The sequence below is a fragment of the Halichoeres trimaculatus genome, unplaced genomic scaffold, assembly GCF_033239565.1.
Source record: "Halichoeres trimaculatus isolate MK-OKI-2021-1 unplaced genomic scaffold, fHalTri1.1 fHalTri1_scaffold_22, whole genome shotgun sequence".
Classification (NCBI taxonomy): Eukaryota; Metazoa; Chordata; class Actinopteri; order Labriformes; family Labridae; genus Halichoeres; species Halichoeres trimaculatus.
This window is the reverse complement of record NW_027437200.1, coordinates 10,890,647-10,916,181: the sequence shown is the minus strand read 5'-3', so window position 1 is coordinate 10,916,181 and position 25,535 is coordinate 10,890,647. Positions and strand designations below refer to the sequence as shown.

Genomic DNA, 25,535 nt, shown 5'->3' with positions numbered 1-25,535 from the left:
AACGCCACATTGGAAGAGCTTCACCTGCTGTGAGCAGACAGGATCCAGGAGACAGAGATGGAGCATGACTGAAGAAGCTCAGTCCTGAACCCTGTGGAGGTGGAGGCTGGCTGAACTGGAGAATGATGGACAAGCTGTCATCATCTATTTTCTTACGGAGCTTTTTGCACTTTCTCTACACTTTCTTACTTTTGTTTTTCTTGATTGCTGCTGTGACTTCAATTTCGTTGTACTTGTTACAATGAGAATGAAGTTCTATTCTATTCTGTTCTATCCTATTCTATTCTTTCGATGTTTCACCCTTTTTGTGACGAGTGCTTTCTGAACTGAGAGTTTATTCCAATCTACGATGGCTGCTATCTGAAAATTAATGAAGAACAAATTGAAACTTGTATATTCAGTGTCCACTACTGGTCTGAATACTTAATAATCAGAAAGCATTGTACTGCGCTGGCAGGTGATTTCAAAGCATGGCAGTCATTCTTCATAAGCTCCATTCAGTGGATCCATGGACAGCAGAATCTCATTTTCTCTTTAACAAAGGCAGTTACAGGAGGGTAAGTCATGGCAAAAGATTAAGTGGTGCACTAAGCCAATCTTTAAATAATCCAACGTTTCTAATAATATATTTTTCCACCACACAGCACAATGAAAAGAGAGCCTGGGTGTCACTGGCTGTGGTTCGTGTCTTTACGCTTTGTTGCCTGTTGTTAGGTGATTACCGCCCTATAATCAGCTGAATCACTGCTGATGAATTGATTTTACAGAGACACATGGTCACTGATTTGACTCCTCTGTTTGATAGGAATTTTACATAAATTAATTTTAATATTGTACAGAATACTTGCTGTGCCAAAAGTGAACACAAACCAGAGACTGTAAGTAAACAAACTCTTAAGGTAAGTAGTTTAATGGTTATCCCAGCTGGAGACGTCTGTGACATTTGATGAGAAGCTTTGTAACCCAAGCTTGTGGAATATTGAAGTCGTTTGTTTGCTGTAAATTCACACTGCTGCTGCCGAATCGTGTCACATACATGAAATGTGATTACAATTAAATTAAAGCGAAGTGTTCTTGACCCTGATAAAGTGCGAGTGTGATTCTAAAAGCAGGCTGTAAATCCTTGCAAGAATTTGCACATATTTTCTGCTCTGTGAAACAGCCAATCCAAAATAAAATCATCCTTGACGATTTCCCTCCAGCAGGATTCACAACACATCACCTCTGCATGTCAAATATTTGATTTTGTTTGCTCTCTGTGCTATGCGCCATCTTACAATCACAACACTGGTTAACGTGCAACAAGACAACACTTTTGGTGATTTTTTACTGAAGCATTAGAGTATTCTTCTACAAATTGACTCTATTTCCAGTGATAGGCCAGTGTCTGTGGTTGTTGCTCTGCTTGCTGTTTCATTACATCCTCTTCTCTGCAATAACCTCAACCTTTTTTTTTTCTAATCTTTTATCTCTCTTCCTCTCCTTCCCCCACTGTTTCTCCACCACCTGTCAGCTTAATGTTCAGTCATTTCCTCTTTCCTCATTCACTCCATTTCTTTCATCACCCCCTCACTTTCTGCCTGACCCTCCCTTTTAATTGATCTGAGACAGTCAAAGAGCAGAAACTACTCCATGCCTTCTGTAACTCTATACATGGTCCATCAAGCTGGCCTCTCTTTACACACACACACACACTCACTCACACACACACACACACACAAGGTCATTCAATCTCTCTGGAACTATCTGTAAGAAGGTACCTGTACATACACCAGACCTGACAAGGAACACATACTCGTCTCTCTTCACATGCCAGTTATGAATGAATTCATGTGATGTTTAGAGACGTGGTGCAGCCTAAATATCATTTTGTAGATACTGAAGTGATATTTAAGTAAGAAAACACCTTAAATATTTGCACTTGTGGCAGAATTGACTGAAATAACAGTTAGCCCTTTTTCATCAAAAGAACCAGGTGCTTTTTGGTGCTAGTGCTAGCGCTTAGTTGGTTCTACTCATGTTCTTCCTAAATATCAGTTTGGTTTCCCATTAGCAAGGAGCCATGTTGGGACTAGGGATAGACCGACCATCGACCGGGCCGATTACCGAGGCCAATATTTGGCATTTTGGGGCATATCGGCAGCAGCCTTTTTTTTATCCGACGGCCTATATGAAACCCATTCAAAACTGTGATGTTTTGGCTCTGATGCTTCTCTGCACAGAGTTTCTCCCTGTCTTCACTATGGAAGCCCTGGATGGTCATTTAAAATCAGTCATGTAAAACCAAACAGAAAATTAATTCAACTGCATTACATGCCTGTAAAAGGCAGCACCAACTCAATTCTGTCCAGTTTTATTGTAGTTACAAAGAAATTTGGAGAAACTTTATTTCATGTACAAAACTTTAGCTATTTATTTTTTTACGTTTTAATCTAAATTGATAAAACATGCTGCTGAGCCTGGGAGCTGTTTAATAAACATATGCTTGAAGGAATTTGAATGCAGTTAAGTGTTGGAGTTTGTGTCTTTCAAATTTTTTTCCACCAATATTTTCACTTTGACTGCAAATGAATATCGGCTTCAATTATCGGATATCGGCCTCCTTGCCTACTAATAATCAGTATCGTATCGGCCCAAAAAAATCCATATCGGTCTATCTCTAGTTGGGACCACATCATGGTGTCACCGTAAAACATCAGTGCGTCACTGCATACATGACCGTCTACCCAAAGACACCTGCACTATATGGAAGCCCACAAAGCAACAATGGAGGAGCTCAATGTATGCGTGCACTGCTGCTGCAATTTCACCTCCATTTCAAGTTTCAAATTACAAACTCCAAAATCATAACAGACCACTCGCTCAGCAGTTTCTTTTTTCTTCCATTTTTCCATCACAATTTATTGGTAGCCTTGCCCTCTAGCCCCCATAATTTTGACAGTTTTGTACACAAACAGACAAAATGCTTAAGGTGACAGTAGTGGCGTTCAGCATAAACCATCTATACCAAACTCACCCTTATCCTCTTTATCCAGCACATCCAAAGGAGCCAAAAAGTTCAACCACACCTCTGTCCAAACTGACACAAGTCAGCTGTTCTATATTATAAGAGTATAAATATTTGTTTTATTTTTTTGTTGTGGCTCCCTCTGTCTTCTGTCTTTAGCTGGTTCTGCTTGAGGTTTCTGCATGTAACCATAACATTTTTGCTTTCTGATCAAGGATCAATGACAAGTCTTAAATATTGCAAAGTAAGGTTCAGCACTGCAAGAATTTGTGGTTGTTTGAATGTCAAACTAAGACTCTTTCTTTATACTCTGTTGCTAAAAATCAAATTACACAGAATCAAACTCCCACAACTGAAGCTATCATTAAAAAAACAACAAGCAGAGATATTCTGATCCTCTCGCATGTAAATCAGGTATTTCAGAACCAAGCCATGCTTCACAGAACCAATTGGACACCACTGCTCCTGATATTCTGCTGTGAAATGTGTGGAAACCAAGACTGTCCCTTCCATCATCCAGCAGCTGTACGCTCGTACGATGCTTGGCAGAGAATATGAACTAATGCCAGGGCTGCAGCCGTCATTTAATCCCACATCATTTCCCTCTGTTATCTGTGATGTAGGGATGGATGCGGAGGAGGTGCAGGTTGTGTGTGTGGTTGAGATCTTAGCTTATGTTTATCTGTTTTACCTTTGCCACAGAGGTCATTTTGACAGTTATTTTGGGAAAACCTTAACCAATTCTACCTACTTCTGAGTTTCCCGATCAGGTCAAGCAAGACTGAATAAATCTACAGCATGTTTAAGTCTCTATGACGAAGATAAGAAGTGAGAAAAGAGATCTGCGTTTTTCTCTTCTGAAAAAAAATATCTGTGATTAATTCATTATTTTATTATTATTTATTAATTTATGAAGCTATTCTGCAGTGGTCTGTTCAAGCTTGAGAGTCTATCAAGAAAATAAAGAGTGAGGTTACGTTAGCTCTGCTTGGTAGATGACTGGCAGGACAGAAAAAAAAAATTAAACAAAACAAAAAAAACGTAAAAAATAAATTATAAAAAATAAAAACCAGATATTCCTAGTAGCATCTTTAAATAATACAAAGTATGACTTTTCCTAGCAGTATAAAGTAAATGTTTTATGGAAACCTGAAGGGTTAATTAAAAAACATAACCATGTGCTTTCATTCAGCTAAGTGAAAATTTACCTAAAATCATGAACACACTCACACTTTACATTTAAAAAGCTCAAACCCCACATGCACTTTTAGAAGCTGGAACAGCCTGTCCTTAAAATGATACTCTCAGTGTATTGTTTTTCAAGGTTGTCTTTAAAATTTCATAAAAGGAATGTTGAGCAGCATGTTTCTCGTCTAATCCCACCATTGTTAGCTGAGTGATAATGTCCCATTTTTGGGAACATTATGAAACACAAACATCAGTGTATTTTCGTGCCTCACAGACAGCAGTGGCAGCATTTTAAAATGCATCATTTCAGTAAAAAAACAGGAGGCTTGTAAAAAGCACCTTTGACAGGTTGAACAGCATTCAGTGGGCTGATAGTGTAATCAGACTTGTGTTTACAATCATCACTCTGGTCACAAAAGATCGACTGCATTCTGGTGTGCAACAAGTATCATTATCTGAACAGGTAGCAGCAGCACACAAAGTGATACATTACATCACCAGTTTACCTAAAATGTCAACATTTAATTCTTCCTGGTTCAACCCACCATCTGTTTCCCAAAAAGCCAGATTCAATTACAAAGTAGAGCTCCTTGCATATCTGCAGGGTGTTCTGTGGCTATTAGAGATGCTTTAATGCTAAAGCCAAGCAGCACGATGGGTTTCATGCAGGTAAGGGAGATTTAACACTCTCTAAGCACACACGCCATCCTTTAGGGCCTGACGGTTGTTCAAAGCCTCTCAGCAGCTCTTTGAGAAAATACTATTGCTGGCTGCGACTAATGGAAATGCCAAGGACAGACACCATCATGCACGGCTATTCAGTTAAAACGATATTTCTTTAGCGCGGTTATTATTTAAATAAGACACGCTGCTGCCAGTTTTCACACTGTAGGATGTTTGCATTAAACCAGTGCCTTGATAAGCAAACGGCAGATGAGTGTGGTGGATTCAGCTGAAAACAGCAATTAGACCTTCTCATGGTCTGCAGCTTGACTGCTTTCACACTGCTTAGGAAGATAATTATAAACAGCTAGGTATCAATTTTTGATGAGTGTAAGATTCCACTGCTGAATGCAGGAAACAGCTGTTGTTGGATTTGTATATTTTTATTCATCTGTAGCTGTTTTCCAATTCATGTGGTTCAGTTTTCTCTTTTAGTCTCTTATAAAACAGAATTTGATGAATAGTTAGTAACATGATCATCTTGTGACTTCCCAAAACAGATCTGTGTTTCCCCTCCTTTTGGATTATTAAAAATGTAGTTTCATTTATTCTCCTTTTTTAGTAAAATGGTCCTATCTTAGCCCGTATATGGTGTGTGGTCTCCTCCTTTATGGTTTGATCACTGGAGGAGTGTGAGCTGAGGAAATCAGTTTGGTAGCAGAGGACAGCGGAATGTGCCACTGGGCTGAGCTGAACAAAAGTCTGTTTTTGATTTTTTTTGTTTTCTCTTGCTGAGCTCCTGCTGAGATAGCTGCTGGCTTCAACAATGTTCCCCAAGATCTCAAGATAGACCAGAACGTGTCCCATGATCACTCTGCACGCTTACACAACCACAAACACACACTCAGGCCTTAATAAGTGCTTGCACTGCAGGGCCTCCACAAGAACTCCTTCTCACTCTGCTAAATGACACCACTAACTCCCCAGTATAAATTACAAATATCAAAACCAGTCCTGGCCGACATCACCATCCATGGCAACATGCTGTTTGCATCACACTAACAATGGTAGATGCATTTCTTTGCTTAAGAACGATATTTCTTCACTGAGCTTTTGGCAGTGATGATACTACAATTCTATGATTATCATGTTTCTTTTCATGCGATGACACTTTCTCTGCATGTGGCCGTGCTGTCTCAGTCACTAGCTATCTTTCCATGCAGTTAAGATCAATATTCTGGTTTCTGAAGCATTCGGAATAGGATATTCCTATTTATGTGGTATCCCGATCAAAACAGTAACACACAGACAACATCTAGACCTACCGAGAATGTCATAACGCAATGCGCTTCATTTCCGCTTCTTGTTACTGTATCCATAGCAACAGCAACAACAACAACAGAGGCAGCACAGTGGATTTCCTGTACTCAAAAGAACAAGATTTCAGGACACAAATTAATGTCCATACCGATGGGGATATCCTAACAGGTGTATACATGACCAAATATTCGGGTTAGAAAGGAGTAACCCTGGGGTGATGTTGGGGTTTTTAAAACTAGAAAATGTGCATATCATATTTTTTTTTAAAAAGGGTGCACAACCAGGTTATTGCTAATACTCTGAATATGAAAGGGTTATGTAAATGTAGCCACTGAGAATAAAGTTTTTGTTCTGATTTTCACTAAGCTTGATTCTGATTGGTCATTACATTACATGGCATTAATAAAAGCTTAAGTCTGTTAGGAAGAAGAGACTGCTGCCAGTGGTGCCGCTCTGTTTACAGACTCTGCTAACTTTTTAACTTAGAAGACTTGTGGTAATTTTATATCAAACAAGATGCATCCTTGAAATGCTAATTACATCCTGCTTTTACTGCATGTTGAGTGCCAACTCTGACTGTCCTGTGATCATCTTTCTTTCATGTAAAGATAAGATCCAGGTAACATCTTAACAACCAGTCAAAGGAGAAGGGAAAGCCCATAAATTTAAGAGCATGAAATTGAGCATAGCTCAAGGTCAAGAGCAAACAGACCTGCACCACCTAGCTCTGGTTGCAGTACCCTCTATTATCATCAGAGGACATGTAGTAATATCATTCCTTGTCAAAAGAAAATGGTCCTGGACCATATCCTAGCTGTGTGTAAACGTTTATAAGAAATAAATCTTAACAGGTTTCTCTATCTGCTGACTACATACAAAGCGGGGAATGTGACCTTTGTCTGGTTAGCCTGCCAGCAACAGCACAACACCCGTGACCAGGAAGCCAGGCTGGTGTCTGTGACCCCGAGGGAGAGCATCACAGCTGGGGAGGAGGGCTGGGCTGACAGCCTGCTCTCTGCTTCGATACAGAGCTGCAGTGTAATTGAAGACACTGGAGGAGGACGACTGGGGGAAAGTCAAGGACCAACTCAATAATTAACACTGATACATACATCTGTGACTGTACATATATATATATATATATATATATATATATATATATATATATATATATATATATATATATATATATATATATATATATATATATATATATATATATATATATATATATATATACTACAGGACAAGGATGATAAAAACCAAGACCTACTCGTGCATGTTTTCCTAAGTTAGATAGATAAGATAGAAAGACAAACAGATGCTTTCTTCACATATACACTCATTTTCATTTTTTTCAGTCTCTTTAGTTCATTTGTCAGATCTGAATTGAAATTCTCAAAACTACCTGTTCAATTTTCACATTATTGTGTCACTTGTGCACATAAAAAAAAACAGTTTCTCATTTCTTTGAACAAGTTGCAAATGCTTTGGTCCATCCATCTAAATGATTGTGTACAATTCTCTGCTGTTTCCTGCATTATCAGCTGCTTATGTCATTTTGATCAAAATGGATTATCACGTGTCTGTTGGATAGTCTCACCCCCGACAATATTTGGTCCTTAGTTCATTGCATAAGTCTTTACATGCAAATAGGTTGTACATGTTGTCAGAATATGTCAACCATATTTCTAAACAAATCCATTAGTTGATTCTTTTTTTTTCTAAACTTGTCCTGAATTGGTAAAATAGCTTCGAGGTCAATCTTACAGTTTTCCTCAGTTGCTTTGGTACATTTCTTGTATCATCCTCGCCATTTGCAAAACAGTAAGCGCATTTTTCAGCAAATATAGCAATAGCAAAACACTATGGATTACCTGCAAAAGCCAGTCTCAATCTCAAAATTCTTAGTTCATCTCTCATTGCGATAAAGAAGGAAAAGAGGGTGCTGCATAGTGTAAAGAAAAAACAAAAATGAAATGAGTGTGAACATAGATCAGTCTCTTTAGGGGAAACTGTTCATGCAGTGTTGTGGTAATTATAGCGCACTGAGTCTTCCTTCACCTCCTTATGTTCCTGTATGTTGGGCCACAAATTCTCATCCACATCACAACAAAGATCTTCTCTGTCCACAAAAAGTCTGAATGATTGAGGACACAGCTGTTCTCCCAACTCTTGGCTGTACCCTTCAACCAACCTTGGCTGTTGTAAAGTTGTGTGATAGATCTTTATTGTCCTTTCACAGGAAATTTGTTGCTACTGTGTGTACAGAGGAAAGTACAAATACATACTTGCCAGTTGATGGTTCATAAGATGTACTTTTGAGCTATTTCAGAAAACTGGTTGATCTAACCCTCTACACATTTCCATTTGTTAGAGAAAGTCAAGGTTGAGCAGGGAGCAATTTACTAATCCAGACAGATTTAGAAAAAAGTTGATAGCTTGTCCAACCTTTTTGCAACGTGCCATAAGCAGCTGATAATATAAAAAACAGCAGAGAATTGTACATAATCATTTGCATGGATGTCCCAGAACATTTGTTCAAAGTAATGAGAAACTGCCTTTTTGATGTGTACAAGTGACACCATGAGTTGGAGATTGAACAAGTATGTGGTAGTAGCAGTAAGTAGTTTTGAGAATTTCAATTGTGATCTGAGAAATGTACCAAGGAAATGGACCCTCCCAAAAACTAGTGGGACTGCAAAGGGATCATCATTGATTATGAAGTAGTTTTACTTGGTCACATGATAGATAGATAGATAGATAGATAGATAGATAGATAGATAGATAGATAGATAGATAGATAGATAGATAGATAGATAGATAGATAGATAGATAGATAGATAGATAGATAGATAACCTTGATATCAGCTTCTGGCTGAGTGCAGATACATTTCTATACAAATGGGAACAGAAAGGAGACAACAGCCAAGCTGGGCTACTTTCCAGAACCATTAACTCCCAGCGCCATCTTTACTGGATACAGTCCCAGAGTAGGTCTACTCTACTCTTTTATTTGACAACTAAACAGCAGAAATGTATTGTGGAAGGAAACATTTCCAAAATGTTTGAAAATATTTTCAATTCCTGTCTGGAAGCTCTTTAATGTGTGAAAGCTGATATCAAACGTTTTAATTTTCTGAGGTCCCAGAGAAACTCTGAGTTTATCGAGCCCTGGTGCCTCGCTGTGACTTAATCATCATCTCATTTGGGGACCTGTCTGAAATTATTCAGCAGTGCTTACATCAAAGCTCCATCTTTCTACAGTCACATTGAAACGGTAAAAGAGGAAGCTACTTGAAAGAGCTTTTAATGGTAATGGCGGAGAGCCACAATAACTCCATAGTTTGTAACTTGAAACAACCAATCCCTTCAGGAAGAAGAGTCAAGGCTCATGGAGGAAGAACGTTTCCATAACAAAACAAGTATTTACCAAAAGAGAAACACTGGCACCATGTACACTGTAAGTCCCTGTTCTTAATCTACTGTAAGTCTAGTACAATGTAAATTAATATGTCAATTTCAATGTAATAGGCTACGTAGAAGAATAAATTATACCTGACTATTTCAAATGTGTTTTTGATTCAAGTTATAACCATCAGTGGACTCAATCCAAATTAGGGACTTCCAAGCTTTTAAGAGCCAGTTTTGAATGGACACTTAAGGAACACACAGTTTTTTCAGATTTCATCTTTAACCCAGAGGTTGCCTCTTGGTTTGAACACCAGTGTCATGTAATGAACTGCCATTCTCCACAGTGAGCCAGGATGAGTTAAGTCTACATAAAAATGTAATGTTTAAACCATTTGCTTTCAAAGTACTTACTGAAACATGAAAACTTGTGTATACTAAACTAAAAATTTTAAGTGCAGAAAACAAAGGAATAATAAATGTTAAATATCTTCAGAGGAATGAATTAACACTCACTGATGGCTTAAAATCTCCAATTACCACCTTACACCTGGATTAGTTCAGTAGTTCAGTCTATTGTTGCCTTAGAAAATTCATCCATCCTTTCCATATCTGGGTTGCAGGGGGCAGCCTATCTCACCTGTCTTTTGGGCATAGGATGGGGTACACCCTGAGCAAGCTCGCAGTCTACCACAGGGCTAACAGACAGACAACTATTCACACACACACACATACCACTAACAGGCAATTTGGAGAAACCAATCATCCTGATGAGCTTTTTTTGGACTGTGTGGACTACCCAGATTGAATGCACACATGTACAGGGTTAACATGCAAACTAACCCTAACCACACAGAGGGGATCGAACCAGGAGCCTTCTTGCTGTTAGGCAAAGCAGAAACCACTGCACCACAGTGTGCTGCCCCCTCTTTGTTTGAATAACTGATGGCAATTTATTAAAATGTACTGTTCAGTCTACCTAGTACTTCATTATTACTTTACGTCACTGATATAAACAAGTTAAAAAGGAAGTCACCAAGTAAAACTCTTTCTTTTTTAAAACAAGAGACGTGGCCAAGACAACTGACAATGATGACTGTAGTCAAACAAACATTGGAAATAGTCAAGAACATTTTCATGAAAGCAATATATATATATATATATATATATATATATATATATATATATATATATATATATATATATATATATATATATATATATATATATATATATATATATACCCAGATTTACATTACTTAGGGTCTACCGTATTTCCACCTCTTCGTCTGTTACCCGTTTGAATGAAAGATAAGTAGTGTTCACATTTACAATTCAGCAACCTCCCAAACACATCTTCAGAAACCAGCAGGTGATGTTGCTAAGATTCCTTCCATGACTGGTTTAAACCCTTTGCTCAACTTTAATTTTACCAGATAGAGATTTCCAGAACCAAAGTTTTGAACAGATTATTATTAAAAAAAGAACAAGAAGTTTTGAGATATCTATCCTTCCTATAAGCTAATGGTCAAAAATGAGTATGCCAAAGACTGTGTATGCTTCCACTTTTATCTTAAAATCAGTTAACTTTACCACTTTTTTCATGGTCATTTTAGTGTGTGCGTCTTTTCTCAGTATATCATTTTTAGACACTCTTGTCTTGTCTGCTCTTTGTGAGTCAAATGTAACATCCCAGCTTTAACAGACTTACGATCTATTGCTTTTGTCTTTTCAGATGGACTCCAGGGAGGTAAGAGGTCAGAGGTCAGAGTCAGATAGAGAGCATTAGCCCAGGAAGTCGATACTTTATTAAATTTTCTGGGTAGCAACGTGTTCACTTAAACAATGCAAGACTCTGAGGTAGCTGAAGTGTGACTTTCAAAGAGCAGAGAAAACAAACCAAGGGTTAATAAGAATGTAAAAATGTACTCTGATATAAAGCACATTGGTTGTTTATGATCGGATAACTCTACCTGCAGCGTGTTAAAATGGGCCTGCAACCTTAGATGAAAGGTCCAAATAGCAGCACTCTAAAAAAAATCACAGCACTAAGCGCCCACTGTAAACTCCTGATTTCCTGACCCCTACTGTCCGCCACGCTACAGAGAGCACTCAGCGTCTGCTTCCTGTGCTGATGATGAACCTTGCCATTGGAAACACGACAAGAGGTGCTAAATGTTTCCTAGAGAATCCAGGAGGAGTATAAATCCCAGTAAAATGTTTTAAACAGGATTGCCAGACAGAGGAAAAGTATTTTTAAAGCTGGTGTTTTTAACACCGCTGATGACAGATCAGCAGATCTGCAAGATGTGAATCAAAAGCATTCTGATTATTGTGACTGGGAAAGTAGCTCTACCACTCCAGATGGGACGTCTTCCCATTTAACAGTTGAATTTGATCCAAAGCATTGAAGCATTTTACTGATTTTTAAAAATGTTCATCTTGTTCACTAAATTTTACGCAATCCCTGCTGTCAAACTATTGCATCTGGTGTGAAAATGATGCAATCTACAAAAGGCAACAATCATCAGGGGAAGATTTTTTTTCTTGAGTGGTGTCAAAGTGTTCCAGGTTGGGTGCTGCTTTTAATGCTCACAGTCTTCCACTTGTTATATTTCACGTCCTCCTGAGTCTGTAATGTTTTGTTTTGAAACTCAAACTGTTCGCAACAAAGAATATTTGTTCAATTTGAGGTAGAAGTGATATGCTGGTAACAGGAGGAGAAGGAGTTCAAATTCACAATGGGAGCGTGATTCTCTGGAGGGTTAAACACCCACAAGTCTGTCTACACTTGGCCTACATACTGCTTGTTTCAGACTTCCCCACACCAGGCTTTTCTCCTGTGCCAGTGCTGCAGAATCTTACTACCAGTTCCTCCAGGGGATCCAGCATCAGTGCCGCAGCAGTGCAGCAGCCATGAGATAACTGGGGCCTCTGTCTGATGAGTCTGGAGCAGGTAGGCACAGCAAAGACTGAGCCAGAGGTATGTACAGCTTCAATCACAACCCTCCATCTCCATGCTGCACACACCCATCACTTAAGAGAGGAAGTCGTAGAGTGTAAAACACATAAGATTGCAGGCTACATGAGAAAGTGACTAACCTCATAAGAGAGGGGTCAGATACACATATGAGGGCTTACGATGTGCTCTTGTGCTGCGCTTAGGGATGAAGAAGAGAAAGGATAACAAGGTGAAGAAGAGGTACAGATTGGTACGGAGGAATAGATCCGTTCAATAGAAAGCAAAGATAGAAATGGTGAAAGCACACGAAGGGGTGGAAGTCTTCCTTACTGCAAAAACTATAAGAAAGGTACAAAAATATTGATCAGAGGATCTTTGATGTATACTGACTGGCAAGAAAATATATTTTATGGATCACAGAGATGAGCTGTACATGCTAAAAACAAGCTATGCAATAGCACTACTAGCATAGAAGTGAACTGGATCCTTAACTAGGTCACATAAAACCATCAATGTTGACTAACAACTTCTGAAATAACCACTGGATGCAACTAATCAGGAGAAAATGATCCCAAGTCCCTGGAGCAAGTATTACTTCAGATAGCCAGTCTGACTGTTTCAGTACAAGTGTGGGAGTCTGTAACAAATTTAAAATGTCACTACCAAAATCTGAAGCTTAAAATGTCCTCAGCGCCTGAAAAGTGATTCATTAAGGTCATCGGTTCAGAAAGTGTTGGCCAGTTTCGGGAAATTTGTGAAACGAGAGAAGAGGGTATGAAGAAAAGCCGAGTCACATGAGAAAGTCAGATATTCAACATAAGTGTGGTTCTGCTCAAAGTTTGTGCTCCTTAAAGGGTCATTTGTCCTTGCCTCAATAAACTTTCTAAATGCCAAAGAGTCTGTAACTTGTCCTGATGTTGGGTCTTTGTTTATACGATAACATTAGTCGCGTAGACATGCTATTTTTTTAAGCATCTTGAGATAACCTTTTGGTATGATTTGGTACTATACAAATGGATTGATGGACTCCATAATTACTTCATAAAATATGCTTATTAACATATGCAGATACTTTCTTTTAATTCTACTGAGGCTGCTCTGACTTTTACTTAGCATATTTAAGTCCAAAACTACCAGTTTAAGCTAGCTGTTTCTCATGGTGGACCTACCACCAACTAGTATACATATATGGTTATTTTAGCCAACTCTATGTCTTGGATGGCTCTTTACCTAACACATGAAATGGAAAGATACAGTGATTAAAAAGCTACAGGGTATATGCTGATATCCTGAGGTTAAATTCAATACCTTTTTAAGACTTTTTAAAAAACCTTTCAAAAAGTCTGAAGATCTTATCGTGACAATAAGCTGTTGTTAGCAACCAATCTTTGACAGTTGTAGTTTACATTTTAACATAAATTAGGTAAACTGAGAAGGAATAAAGCTTGAAGAATAAATGAAACTAAAGGCAGGTTAATTGACGTTAACATTCCCACAAAAAGTAACAGCAGTTATTCAAGGCCAACTTGCAGAAAAAAAACAAACAAACAAGAATTTTATTACATCATTGCCAAATTTAGGACATGTGCTTAAGATGGTGTGATTTGCTTTCTATCAGCACTACACACGGACGGCTACCAAACTACTCTACAAACAGAGTTTGTTGTCACATTAGCCTATGGATATGTTGGGCTGCTAGCGACACATATAGCTGGTGCCTCACAAAATTACAACTTTGCTTGTTGTCACGTCTCAAACAACAGCGCTACATAACTGTATTGGTAAATACCTTATCTCACCGTGTTACTGTTTCCAGTAAAAAGGTGATTTGAACAAAGGAAATTTGTTCCAAAACAACTGAGATCAGGGGAAGCTTTCTCTAAATCGTAGGAATCAAAGATCCCAGGTCGTCAAAAGTCTGAGAAATTTTCTCGGGAGGCTTGAAAAACTCTTATGATCTAGAGTGAAATATTTTGAGATGCTAAAGCTTTTTCTAGACCCTCACGCTGGTCTGTGATGAATGTGACGAGTAGAATGATCATCCAATCACCAGGTGTGGTTATTTTTGAAGGTTCAGACCCTGAAAACATTTTCCAACCAGATAGACTTTTTCTGTGGCAGATATTTGGAACTGTCCGTCTTTGGAGTCAAAGCTTGAATACCAATAAAATTTAATACCTCATAACATTAGGGTTAAGACTTTTTAGTACTTTTTAAGGGCCTTAATTTTCCCACAACTAATTTATCAACTTTTAATACTTTTTAAGACTCTGCGGACATCCTGAGCTAGCTAGTAGCTGTTCTAGATCTGATATGCTGTCATTGATGATGGGGAAGTCAGAGTAGAGTGCGCGATGAGAAATGAAGAAAAGCAACATGGACATAAAAGAGAGCACTTAGCTACACCTGAGACTGCCTGCAGTGTCCGCAGTGAAAACACTGTTTATTTATTTGCCATGTGAACACAGGCCAATGAAAATGCTTCAAAATGCCACCAATCAGCCTTCTAGTCAGGTTTATCTTTAGTGTCTTCTGTCATTAAAGAGCTGCTTTAAGTTTCATAAATGTTACTGGGTTTGTCAAATTAAAAGCTTCAAATCTTTCTCATCGAAATAGTAAGGAAGAAAGTGCTTTAGCAGGGATCATAGAGGTGTCAAGTCTGTTTCATAACAAGCTAATACTCATGTCAGGTTTACTGCTTCTTGTTTGTTTTGCATTGATCAATCACTTTGTCTAAATCAGGTCAAAACAGGGTCACATATTCTAACCTTGTAAACTAACCACTATAATCTGAAGACATTTAGTTTACAAACACCTTGGACATAGAGTAATACAAATCCTCACATTTGTGAAATTCAGTTTCTGCTTAACTGAATCACTGCCAACTGGTTTTCTTCCATTTGACAATGAGTCACTTTAATTCTTGTAAATTGTTATTTTCTCCTTTAGTGTTGCCGTTTAACTGTCCAGTCACACCTCTCTGCTGGTTTAACTGGATAATCTTTAGAAACAGAGTGAAAACAGCGTAACTCCAAAGCGAATAGGATCCACGTCTCTGAAGCCTCTTGCTTTTATTCTAAGCAGACATTAAACAGGCTCTCGTAGATCAAAGTGGTCTCTGTGTAGTACCAGCAGCTCTCGGGTTAGAGCAATGGTGAGACCTTAAAAAATCTCAGCACAGATTGCCTCGATGTGGGAAGTCTCACCAGTATGAATGTGGATGCGTTTACAGCTTAAATTTGCACAAGTATGTTTTGTGTTTTATGTGTTTTGTTTGTGGGTTGATTAAAACACTTTTCCCACTCTTAGTGGGGTGCTGTCAAGGTTAAACATTTCCTAATATAGGCGTCCTTTTTACTTTACTTACTCAAGGCGCTGATGTTTTAGTACAGCGATACAATGACTTTACACATCAGGCTAAATAAGAGAGGAAATGAATTTGAACATTTGGACAAAACTACTCTCAGCTGCACATCAAGGTTTAAATTCTGAAAGACAAGGAGCTCAATAACTTTCATGATTATACTACAGAGTCATCCTGCCTTATCTGTCTTTACACTTTGAACATACAGCAGCAGAAAAACAAACATTTCTAAAGCCATACTCATCCATCGCTGTAATGTTCACGTATTATAACTTTTGATCCTAATCTTCGATATGAATTGACTTTCAAAATAACATCTGATGAACACCAAATGCTCCTGCAGTCCATCTCAGCTCTGTCACAGCAACAGATCAGAAAGGTTTCCATTCAAGTCAATGGGTCAATTTACCCTGGATCTGTTCTGTTGCAGTCCGTCTGCATGGCTGATCCATCATGTCACAGCCATTCAATTCTTGCCAGGCGCTGCTTTGTAGCGCATAAATTCAACGTAGGAAAGATTGAGTGGGACAGGAAGATATACTCCGGGATGGAACAAGTTGGGTCCTATCACAAGGTTTAGGGCAGAAATTACCCCTACAGCAGTGTTTTTGTGCAGCAGAAGCCCAGAGCGCACGCACCAAACACCTCCTCCCTGCTCCTCTGCTGGTTTCCTCTGCACTCAGGCGGGGCCATTTTTTACTTGACCAAAAACACAAATAAACAAACTCCCACCAAAAAAATCTGATATCGGTCTGCATTTACGCTTTATTTAGAGAATTTTCAGCGCGTTACTTTCACACAAAAACACCGCTAAATAAGGCTCTAGTTCTCATCGTGTCGTAAAACGGCGCTACCTCCGCTGCAGAGCCACAGCTGGCTACGAGGTGCTCGCAGCTTAGTGTATCAGTCTGCGCGCGGCGCGGCGAGCCAGATATAAACAAACGCAGGTAGTCTGCCAGGACAAATTATGCAATAACAACGTAAAGATGTGGATTATGAGAGCCAGTAACGCGCTGAAAATTCTCTAAATAAAGTGTGAATGCAGACTGATATCAGATTTTTTCTGTGGGAGTCCGTTTATTTGTGTTTTTGGTCAAGTAAAATATGGCCCCGTCTGAGTGCAGAGGAAACCTGCAGAGGAGCAGGGAGGGGGTGTTTGGTGTGAGCGCTCTGGGCTTCTGCTGCACAAAAACACTGCTGTAGGGGTAATTTCTGCCCTAAACCTTGTGATAGGACCCAACTTGTTCCATCCCGGAGTATCACTTTAAAACACTCGGTGACTTTTGAAATATAACAAACCATGCCAAATCAGTTTGTATTTAGCTTGACGGACATAATGAGTGAAGCCAGACCAGGAGTCAACAGGTTTGAGGTTTTACAGCCCAAAATGAATGAAGAGAGACTTATCAATGGAGTGGGAAGCATGGGAACTTCTCGGTCTCACGACTCCAGCTGTCTGTTAGTAATGTGGCTTGCCGGACTGAACACACAGCTGGTGTGAGTTGGCAAACGCAGTCAACACACGACAGAACTTAGACGGACTGCAAACGTATCTGGTGTATTTGAGGTGAAAGGCTGAAAATAGACCTACAATCAAAAGATTGTTTCATAAGTCCTGTCAATCAATAATCAATCAACTATTTGGGTCATTCAACAAACAAGATGTAGATCTAGGGTGTCAAACATACAGCCTGCGGGCCAAAATCGGCCCCTCAGGCTGTCTTATTCAGCCAAATAAAATCGGAGGTGAATGGTAAACCTAGGTGCATGGTGTGCATGGTGTGAGGCATACAACATTCAGCACCACTATGAGACCCAGCAGGGAGAAGAACACAACAGCTTGAAAGGACAACTGAGAAAAGAGAAAATATATGAAATGCTGGTGTGTCTGAGGAATCTGCAGTCTGGTTTCATCAGCTGAGAGGTCAGTGATGCAGCGGTGAAAGCTAGCTACCTAATCGCTAACATTAGCATGAAAACTGTACAATGGGGGGGAGTTCATGAAAACATGCTAAAGGCTGCAGAAGTTGTATATCCTGAGAGGCAAAATTTTTTTGCCAACATTAGCCTGATGAGAAATACTGTAGCAGAGAGGATTTGGGAACTATTTTTCATATGTTACACATTTACATGACAGGAGATAATGAAACTTTGTTTGTTATCTGCTTAGAATATTCCCCACTTCAGTTTGTAAGGTGTGGGGAGTCTTTAAGTGTTCAGCCCTTGCACAATCTGTGTGATCAGTTAAAGCACATGTGTAGGCTAATTAATAAACACAGCAAAACAAAGCAAAAGACGTGTTATTTATATGTAAATATGCTATATTTATCCTGGTCTGGCCCACTTGAGATGAAATTAAGCTGCATGAGGTCCTCGAAATGAGTTTGAAATCCCTGAAACCAATGTGAGTAATGGTGAATTTGAAGTTTTTCTCTGTTTGAAATTGTTGTAAAGCAAAGTTCGTTAAAATTTGGCCTATTAGTTGTACAACAGTTGGCTATATTTCCCTGTTTCTACTTCTTTAAATAAAGAAACTCAAATAGTTTATCAGTTATAATTTGTTTTACAGAGTCATTCATCAGAATGTTTTTGGGCCTCCAGAAAATCCTGAGTAGGTTTTCTCATGCCAGACAACAAATCAAATCTCTTGTTATCATCTCCATCCGTCTCAATGGACAAGGACAGAGAGGACAATATGAATCAGTCGAGAAAAAAAACAAACATCAACACATCTCCGCCCCACTGTTGATCAGCCAGTGTTACGTAAAGATAAGATGTGTGTTCTTCCTCAATGTGGAGAGATGTCCCACCTAAATTTGACCACTTCAATCCATTAAGTGGGTCTATACATTTAATATACACCTGTCTACGGACGCATGGCGGCTTAGGTAATGAAGCTACTCACCTTTGAGAAGAGGCAGTGGGGTGAGCTCCACCTGGGAGCTCTGGTAACGGAACTGGGACGAGCTGTGGGACCTCCTCTGCCGGGCTCTGCGCATAGACCTCCTCGGGAAGCCGTCCACTTTCTCCGCGGACGGCACCGAGAAGCTAGTGGTCGGTGAGGACGGGCTGGTCGGAGGCAGCTTGGTCGTCTCCATGATGGCTGTGGTGGTGGGGATGCAAAGGGGGTGGTGGTGCGCGCGTGCCTTTGCGCGTGAGAGGGCCGTGAATTAGTGCTCAAAGGGACGTATGGGCGAATGGAGGAGAGAATGGAGGAGTGGGTGGCCTTCTGAATTACAGATGGGTTTTCAATTGATCAGAAAGGATGCACTCTGCGAGGTGTTGGATGTTGGGTGGAGGAGGAAGAAGATGAGCAGAAGGGAGGGAGAGAAAGGGGAAAGAAGGTGCAGAGGTGGAGGAGAGGTAAGGAAAGATTATTCTTGGTGTCCAGTCCTGTGCTGTGCGCCTCACTGTCTCTATCTATCAGAGCCGGACGGGAACAGGCAGCAGCAACATCAGCAGCATCCCTGAATCTTCAGCTTTTCACGCACAGATGAAGTATCGCTTGTGAACCATCCCCGTGGAGGAGTAGCCTGAACAGCTAGGCTACCAGATGATGCTCAGACAGGCGCGTCTCCTATCTCACACATACACACACACACGCCTCTCTGCTGCTGTATGGCGTCACACACACACTAAGTCATGGGCCTAAATTTGGATATTTATATCTAAAATCGATCACGCAGCCCTTTTTGTAAATAAATGGCTGAAGCCGAGCAGTTTAACCTGCTGCTGTTTATCCAGATGAAAAACAAACACACAGGTCCCGAGTCAGTTTCTCCTGGATGATGCTCCTTATCAATTAAATCACTGATAGGTCCTGGCGGTGGATGATGATATCATAAAATCATCAATCTGGGCCCACCTCGGCTGCCGCATCACTGTTGTCCTTCTCGCTCGTTTTAACGGATCCTCCTTCGACCGTTAAAACGGCCGCACCTGCTTCCCTTTTCCCCAGAGGTGGTCGATGTTGTTCTGGTCGCAGTTTCTGCACAACCCTCTCGCCTTGCTATCCTCCAACCGTAGAAGGGCGGGGAACCGAACCGTTCCTCAACGACATGTGCAGGTCCTCCGCCAGCGGCCGATGCAACACCGAGCCAGGTCCGTATCTACCTCCGCGGCGAGAGGGGAAGAAAATAGAAAAAAAAAAAGACAGGAGACGTTTTTCCCCGAGGCAAGTACTTGAAGTAAAAACACCGAAGGCCTGTGTTATACAATAGCACCCCGTCTATGTCTATCAGACTGAAGCGATTTGCTCCTGTCCCCCTTCTCGGATCCCGTTATCCGGTCGTACAGCGTCTCACCGAGGTGCGTAAAGACGCACTCAGTGAGGCAGGGATGCACGGGATGTTGGAGACTCGGCTTTCAAAATAAAACAAGACACAGGTCAATTAAAAGTGAAACATAAAATAACAGGGAGACCAGATTTGTATGCTCAGAAATGATCCGTGTTGCTGCCCTTTCAGCTGTAGGAATGCTGACTGGCTTGGCCAAACTGGGGCACTGACTGTTGCAAGGATAGCAAGGAGAGGTAAACAGGAGCTCGCTGCTCACATCTAAGTTCTACAAAAAAAAAAAAAAAGAAGAAGAATCTCAAAAGTTTTGGAAAATTGTAATATATTTAACATTAAAGGGTAGGCTGACTAAACAGAGTGGCAACATTCAAATGAACAGAAGTTAATGCTTAACGAAAGGTGGATGATTGTCTAAAGTCATCTTGTCAAGTAACAACAAAAGTGAATGTTCCATATTGAAACAAGAAGTAGCTCCTGTTATGATCTGAAAATAAATGGACAGAGTGTCAATGATTCTTCTTTAGGACCTAATTCATTAAGACATTGACTTAAGATAGATTCATTCTCATATAGGAGTAAAATCTACAAATCTGCGTGAATATATATACTTTTTTGAGATGGGTGTTAGAGACTCTTATTTGTGCAACATTGTTCAGACTGTAAATGAAAGCTAGAGATGCCCCATCAATGGATCACTGAAAGCATCATGTCCATGAGTGACATGGGTGTTGGTTTCTTTAAAGGTGGATTACTTGGTTGGGGGAGACTGTCTTTCTTTGGGGTTCACTAATGTTACTGTTCCATCCTTTAAGTCAATGAGTCCAGGACAAGGACACCAGCAGTATTCAACCCACGACCTACCTGGTGCCTTTTATTTGCTCATATAGCCTATATCAGACAGATGCTGCTTCTTAGCCCTAAATTGTATGTTTTTTTGTTTGTTTGTTTGTTTGTTTTTGCCTTTGTTAGTCTATTTTATCAGGATTGAGAATCTGACCCCAGTTCAAACACATAACCCCCCTCCATTTTTTTTATATAGATAAATGAAAATGAAACTAGCTAACTGGTGCCACCTTTTTAACTTTTCAAAGCAGGTGCTTTATTAACGTTTTACTTTGAAAGCTGATGCCGGATGTGTGCTCCTCTGACTCTGACTGTCTTGCCTCTGGTACCTCAGCCTGACGCTGGTGCAAGGAGAGAGGAAAGAGGCTCCTCACTGCGGATGACGCTATAGAATGGATTTATTTATTTATTTCTCTTTATTTATGTAGCGTGTCTAAACCCCCTAAACCCTGGTTTATTTGAACAGATGCTTCACTAACGCCTTGTGCTGTTGTCTCTTGAATCAGCTTTTCCAAACCTCTAGTTCATGCGGTTATAAAATATTCAACCCTGCTCTCCACCTTGTCGGTGTTGGAGCCTCCTCATCGCTCCCCTCCCTCTCCCCATTCCCCAGTAGCTTCCTATTTGAGGGAAGCGCGCGCATGTGTGTTGTTTATTCGTGTGCTCAGGGTTGTAGTTGGCTTACAGGATCAAATCCAATCCATTGTTCCCTACTGCTCTAAGCCACTGGTTCCCTCTCTTGCTCTCTTTCTTGCACGCGCACCCAAAGGTGCAATTATCCACGCGCTCTCATCTCCCTCTCAAAGTGACACCTTGGCTACCACTAAACTTGTATTGCTGGCATAAATTGGCTGCCTGACTGAGACTCTCATCTCGCAATAAACTCACTCCACTTTTATAATCTTGTATCTAGAACAAGGGCGAGCATAATCCATGTGTATGCGCCCCCTTCTCTCCCCCTTTATTCCTCCTCCTCTCGCTGTTTGTTGTGTCGCAGATGAGCTCAGCCGTTGCCTTCTGGGAAAAACACTTGGGGATCGGTGAGTGACTGAGTCCCTGCTGGTCTGCTTCATATTTGCCAACAGGAGATGCTGTTTAATAAGCTACATGGTCTTTCCAGCTCGTAATTGATTAAAAAAAATAAATAAATCAGAAGTTTCCTTTGTGCTGCAGTCAGTTTATGACCATTGCCTTATTCTATCAACAGACTGCGTTATTTTTTTTTAAAAAAAACGTCCTTTATTTGTCAGGATTTATCCATCTTTAAAAGAGTAAAACTGGGGCTTTTAATGATATGATTTGCTTTGTACACATTTGGTTGTGTAATCAAAATTTGACCTGATCATGCAGTTAGAAAAATATTTGCTTTAACAAAAGTCATCACTGCTTTTAGAGAGAAAATATAGATTATGTTTATATAGATTATATAAACTCTTCCAGCAGTAGAGACATTAATTCTAATTTTTTTCAGTTGAGCTGTCAGTTTAAGGTGTTTCACCTCTCCACAGCATCTTAAAGCTAATCAAAGCCAAACTGCTATGAGACAGACATGAATACAAAATGCACAGGAACTAATGTGGCTTCAAACATAAACTGTATGACAAATTTTTATTTGGCCCATCCCATGTGCCAACATGAGGAGGTGAGGGTTTCATCAATGCTGCAGCAAGTCAGCAGGGGGAGCTACTTTATCTAAGTTTAAAAAAAAAAAAAACCAATGAGCTGGAAACTTAAGCTTCTCAACTCAATGCATCTCAGACAATGGCAAAATCATCCAGCGTTAGTGCCAAAGAAGCAAGAAGGGCTGATCAGCTCAACACCTCAAGCCAAGCAACCTCACCACTTCTGGTGCGTTCATATTTAACAGGGTACTATAGGGTGTAAATAGAAGCCTTGAGGTTTGATGAATGCCACATTGTCTTTAACATCTTTTACAGGGCATTTGCAGTAAACTGTTAATGGTCAGTCTTACTTACTGTCTCCACTTCCCGCTTGATCAGCACATTTGTCCATAAAGGGGGCAGTGATTACTAGTCTGGATTTGTGTCTGTTATTCTTCTGCGAGAAAACACAGAAAGTCTCTCAACGTAGAGTTTTTTGGATTCTTCAGTGTTGTGTTAAAACATGTATTTCACCTCTGGTTCATGCTGAGAAAATCACCTGCAATGAAACACCCTCGCTATTATAGGAGGAAGATGAGCAGAAGAAAGGGTATATAGATCCAGTCTTCGATTTCATTCCAGTTTTTGAATTTTCTTGTAGTTCATGAGCTTTTGCTATTCCCCATTAGTACACCTACGCATTAACGCACAAAACAAGGCTCTCGGAAAGTGTAACATGTCATAAAAAAACAATCACAGATTAGGCTCAGAAGGAAACTCAGTAGTTGTGATTAAAAAATGCTGCCTCAACAAGTATGGTTCTTATATTCGTATGTATAGTCAAACTGACTCTTTGTTCAGCTCATATTGGGAGTGTCTCCTGAGGATGTTTCCTTGGAGCTGCAGGGAAGTGAGTATTTCACATTGATTGAAACAAGTTTTGTTCTGCAACGGTTGAGCCACTTCTTCAGTGCATCATCTGTCCACTGAAGGGGGCTTAACACATTCTTAGATTACACTGATTTTTCACTTCTCTTTTTGATTGAGTGCAGTGTTTACTCTGTATCTACAGGGTTTGTATTCATGAAGGTCAAAGAAGTACAGAGGTTTGACCGTTGTTGCAAAGTTAGATAGATAGACGTGCAGCTGAAGGGCTCCAGTAATAAAATAAACTGGATGTTTATTTTCAACTTCAAAGTCAGTATGCATCCCACCAGGGAAAAAGTGTGAACATGTTGCTGCTTTCTTTGACTTGAAGTTTCTTTATGCCATCATTGTTTGTGATTCTTCACCTGTATGTCACCTTTCAGTCTTCAGCTTCATTCCAGTTCTTGAATTTTCTTACATTTTATGGGCTTTTGATATTCACCATCAAAACACCTACATCATTTGTGTCCATACTCCACAAGAGGATTATATCTCTTTCCTGTCGAGCCAATACAGGACAGTTTTTACAATGGTCAAAACTATGCGTACCACGTAAATGAATCTGCACTTACATTCACCTTACCAGAATTTCTGGCCACTCAGAAAGCTTTCAATCTTTACAATTGTACCACAACTACTTATCTTTGCTAGAGGTTGATTACCAGCAACTTTGGAAAATTTGGGGGTTGTCTGTCTTGAAATTTCAATAAGTCTTCAGATATAAAAATGACATGTTAAAAGGCTTAAGTAGAATTTTGTAACCAGAGTTTTATTCATCAACTGCTATCCAGATGGAAAGACAATTTTTACTTGTGAAAGTTTAACTTAAAAAATCTACTGACCTTTCTTTTCTCCAACAAGTGTACTTAGGAATTTGCAGTTTGATACCTAAACTCAGAGGCATCATGGAAACTATTTACAAAATTATCGTTATAGTTCAGCATAAGTTTACATTTTTATATAAATAATCACACAACCACATAGCATCCTGATGATTCTGCTCAACAAGGGTTTTATGCTTTGTGTGATTATCAACTTTCTTTGGTTGTCAATTTTTCCTTGCTATTAACATCTTATTTATAATAAATCACAGTTTCTGAGGAGAGTAATAGCTAGTGTCAATTTTATATGAATAAAAGGTGAGAAATATAGCTAAAAAAAAAATACAAATAAGCAAACCAACTTTGTGTCTCAGATGTTCAGTGTTCAAAATCACAAACAAGACTCTAGGAAAGTGTAACATGTGATAAGAAAACAATCACAGATTTGGCTCAGACGGAAAAATAGGTAGTCATGATAAAAAAAAATTCTGCCTCAACAAGTATGGTTCTTATCTTCATATGTATAGTCAAACTGACACTTGGTTAAGCTCATATTGGGAGTGTCTCCTGAGGATGTTTCCTTGGAGCTGCAGGGAAGTGAGTATTTCACATTGATTGAAACAAGTTTCGTTCTGCAACGGTTGAGCCACTTCTTCAGTGCATCATCTGTCCACTGAAGGGGGCTTAACACATTCTTAGATTACACTGATTTTTCACTTCTCTTTTTGATCTAATGCAGCGTTTACTCTGTATCTACAGGGTTTGTATTCATGAAGGTCATAGAAGTACAGAGGTTTGACCATTGTTGCAAAATGAGACAAATGTGCAGCTAAAGGTGTCAAATCTGGGGCTCCAGTAATAAAATCTCTGGATGTTTGCCACGAACTACAAAGTCACTATGCATCCCATGAGGGAAACATGTTGCTGCTTTCTTTGACTTGAAGTTCCTTCATGCCATCATTGTTTATGATTCTTCACCTGTATGTCACCTTTCGGTCTTCAGCTTCATTCCAACTATGCTACCATGTGTAAATGGTTAGTGACGTTGTTGTACTTTGCACTTTTCTGATTGCTTGAAGCACTTTTACACTGTTGGTCACATTCAATGGCTCCTCCATCATTCATATACTGAT

At 39.7% G+C, this 25,535-nt stretch overlaps 1 protein-coding gene across 1 annotated transcript in view; it reads right to left on the bottom strand.

Annotated features, from left to right (window-relative positions):
• Positions 1-20,228, bottom strand: part of ppp2r5b (protein phosphatase 2, regulatory subunit B', beta) — a 57,261-nt gene extending 37,033 nt beyond the window's left edge. Inside the window, exon 1 of the mRNA XM_074699309.1 lies at positions 18,821-20,228. Within this exon, the coding sequence (XP_074555410.1) occupies positions 18,821-19,013 (193 nt within the window). The 5' untranslated portion in view covers positions 19,014-20,228. The remainder of the gene's footprint in view (positions 1-18,820) is intronic.
• Between the last annotated feature and the right edge of the window lie 5,307 nt (positions 20,229-25,535).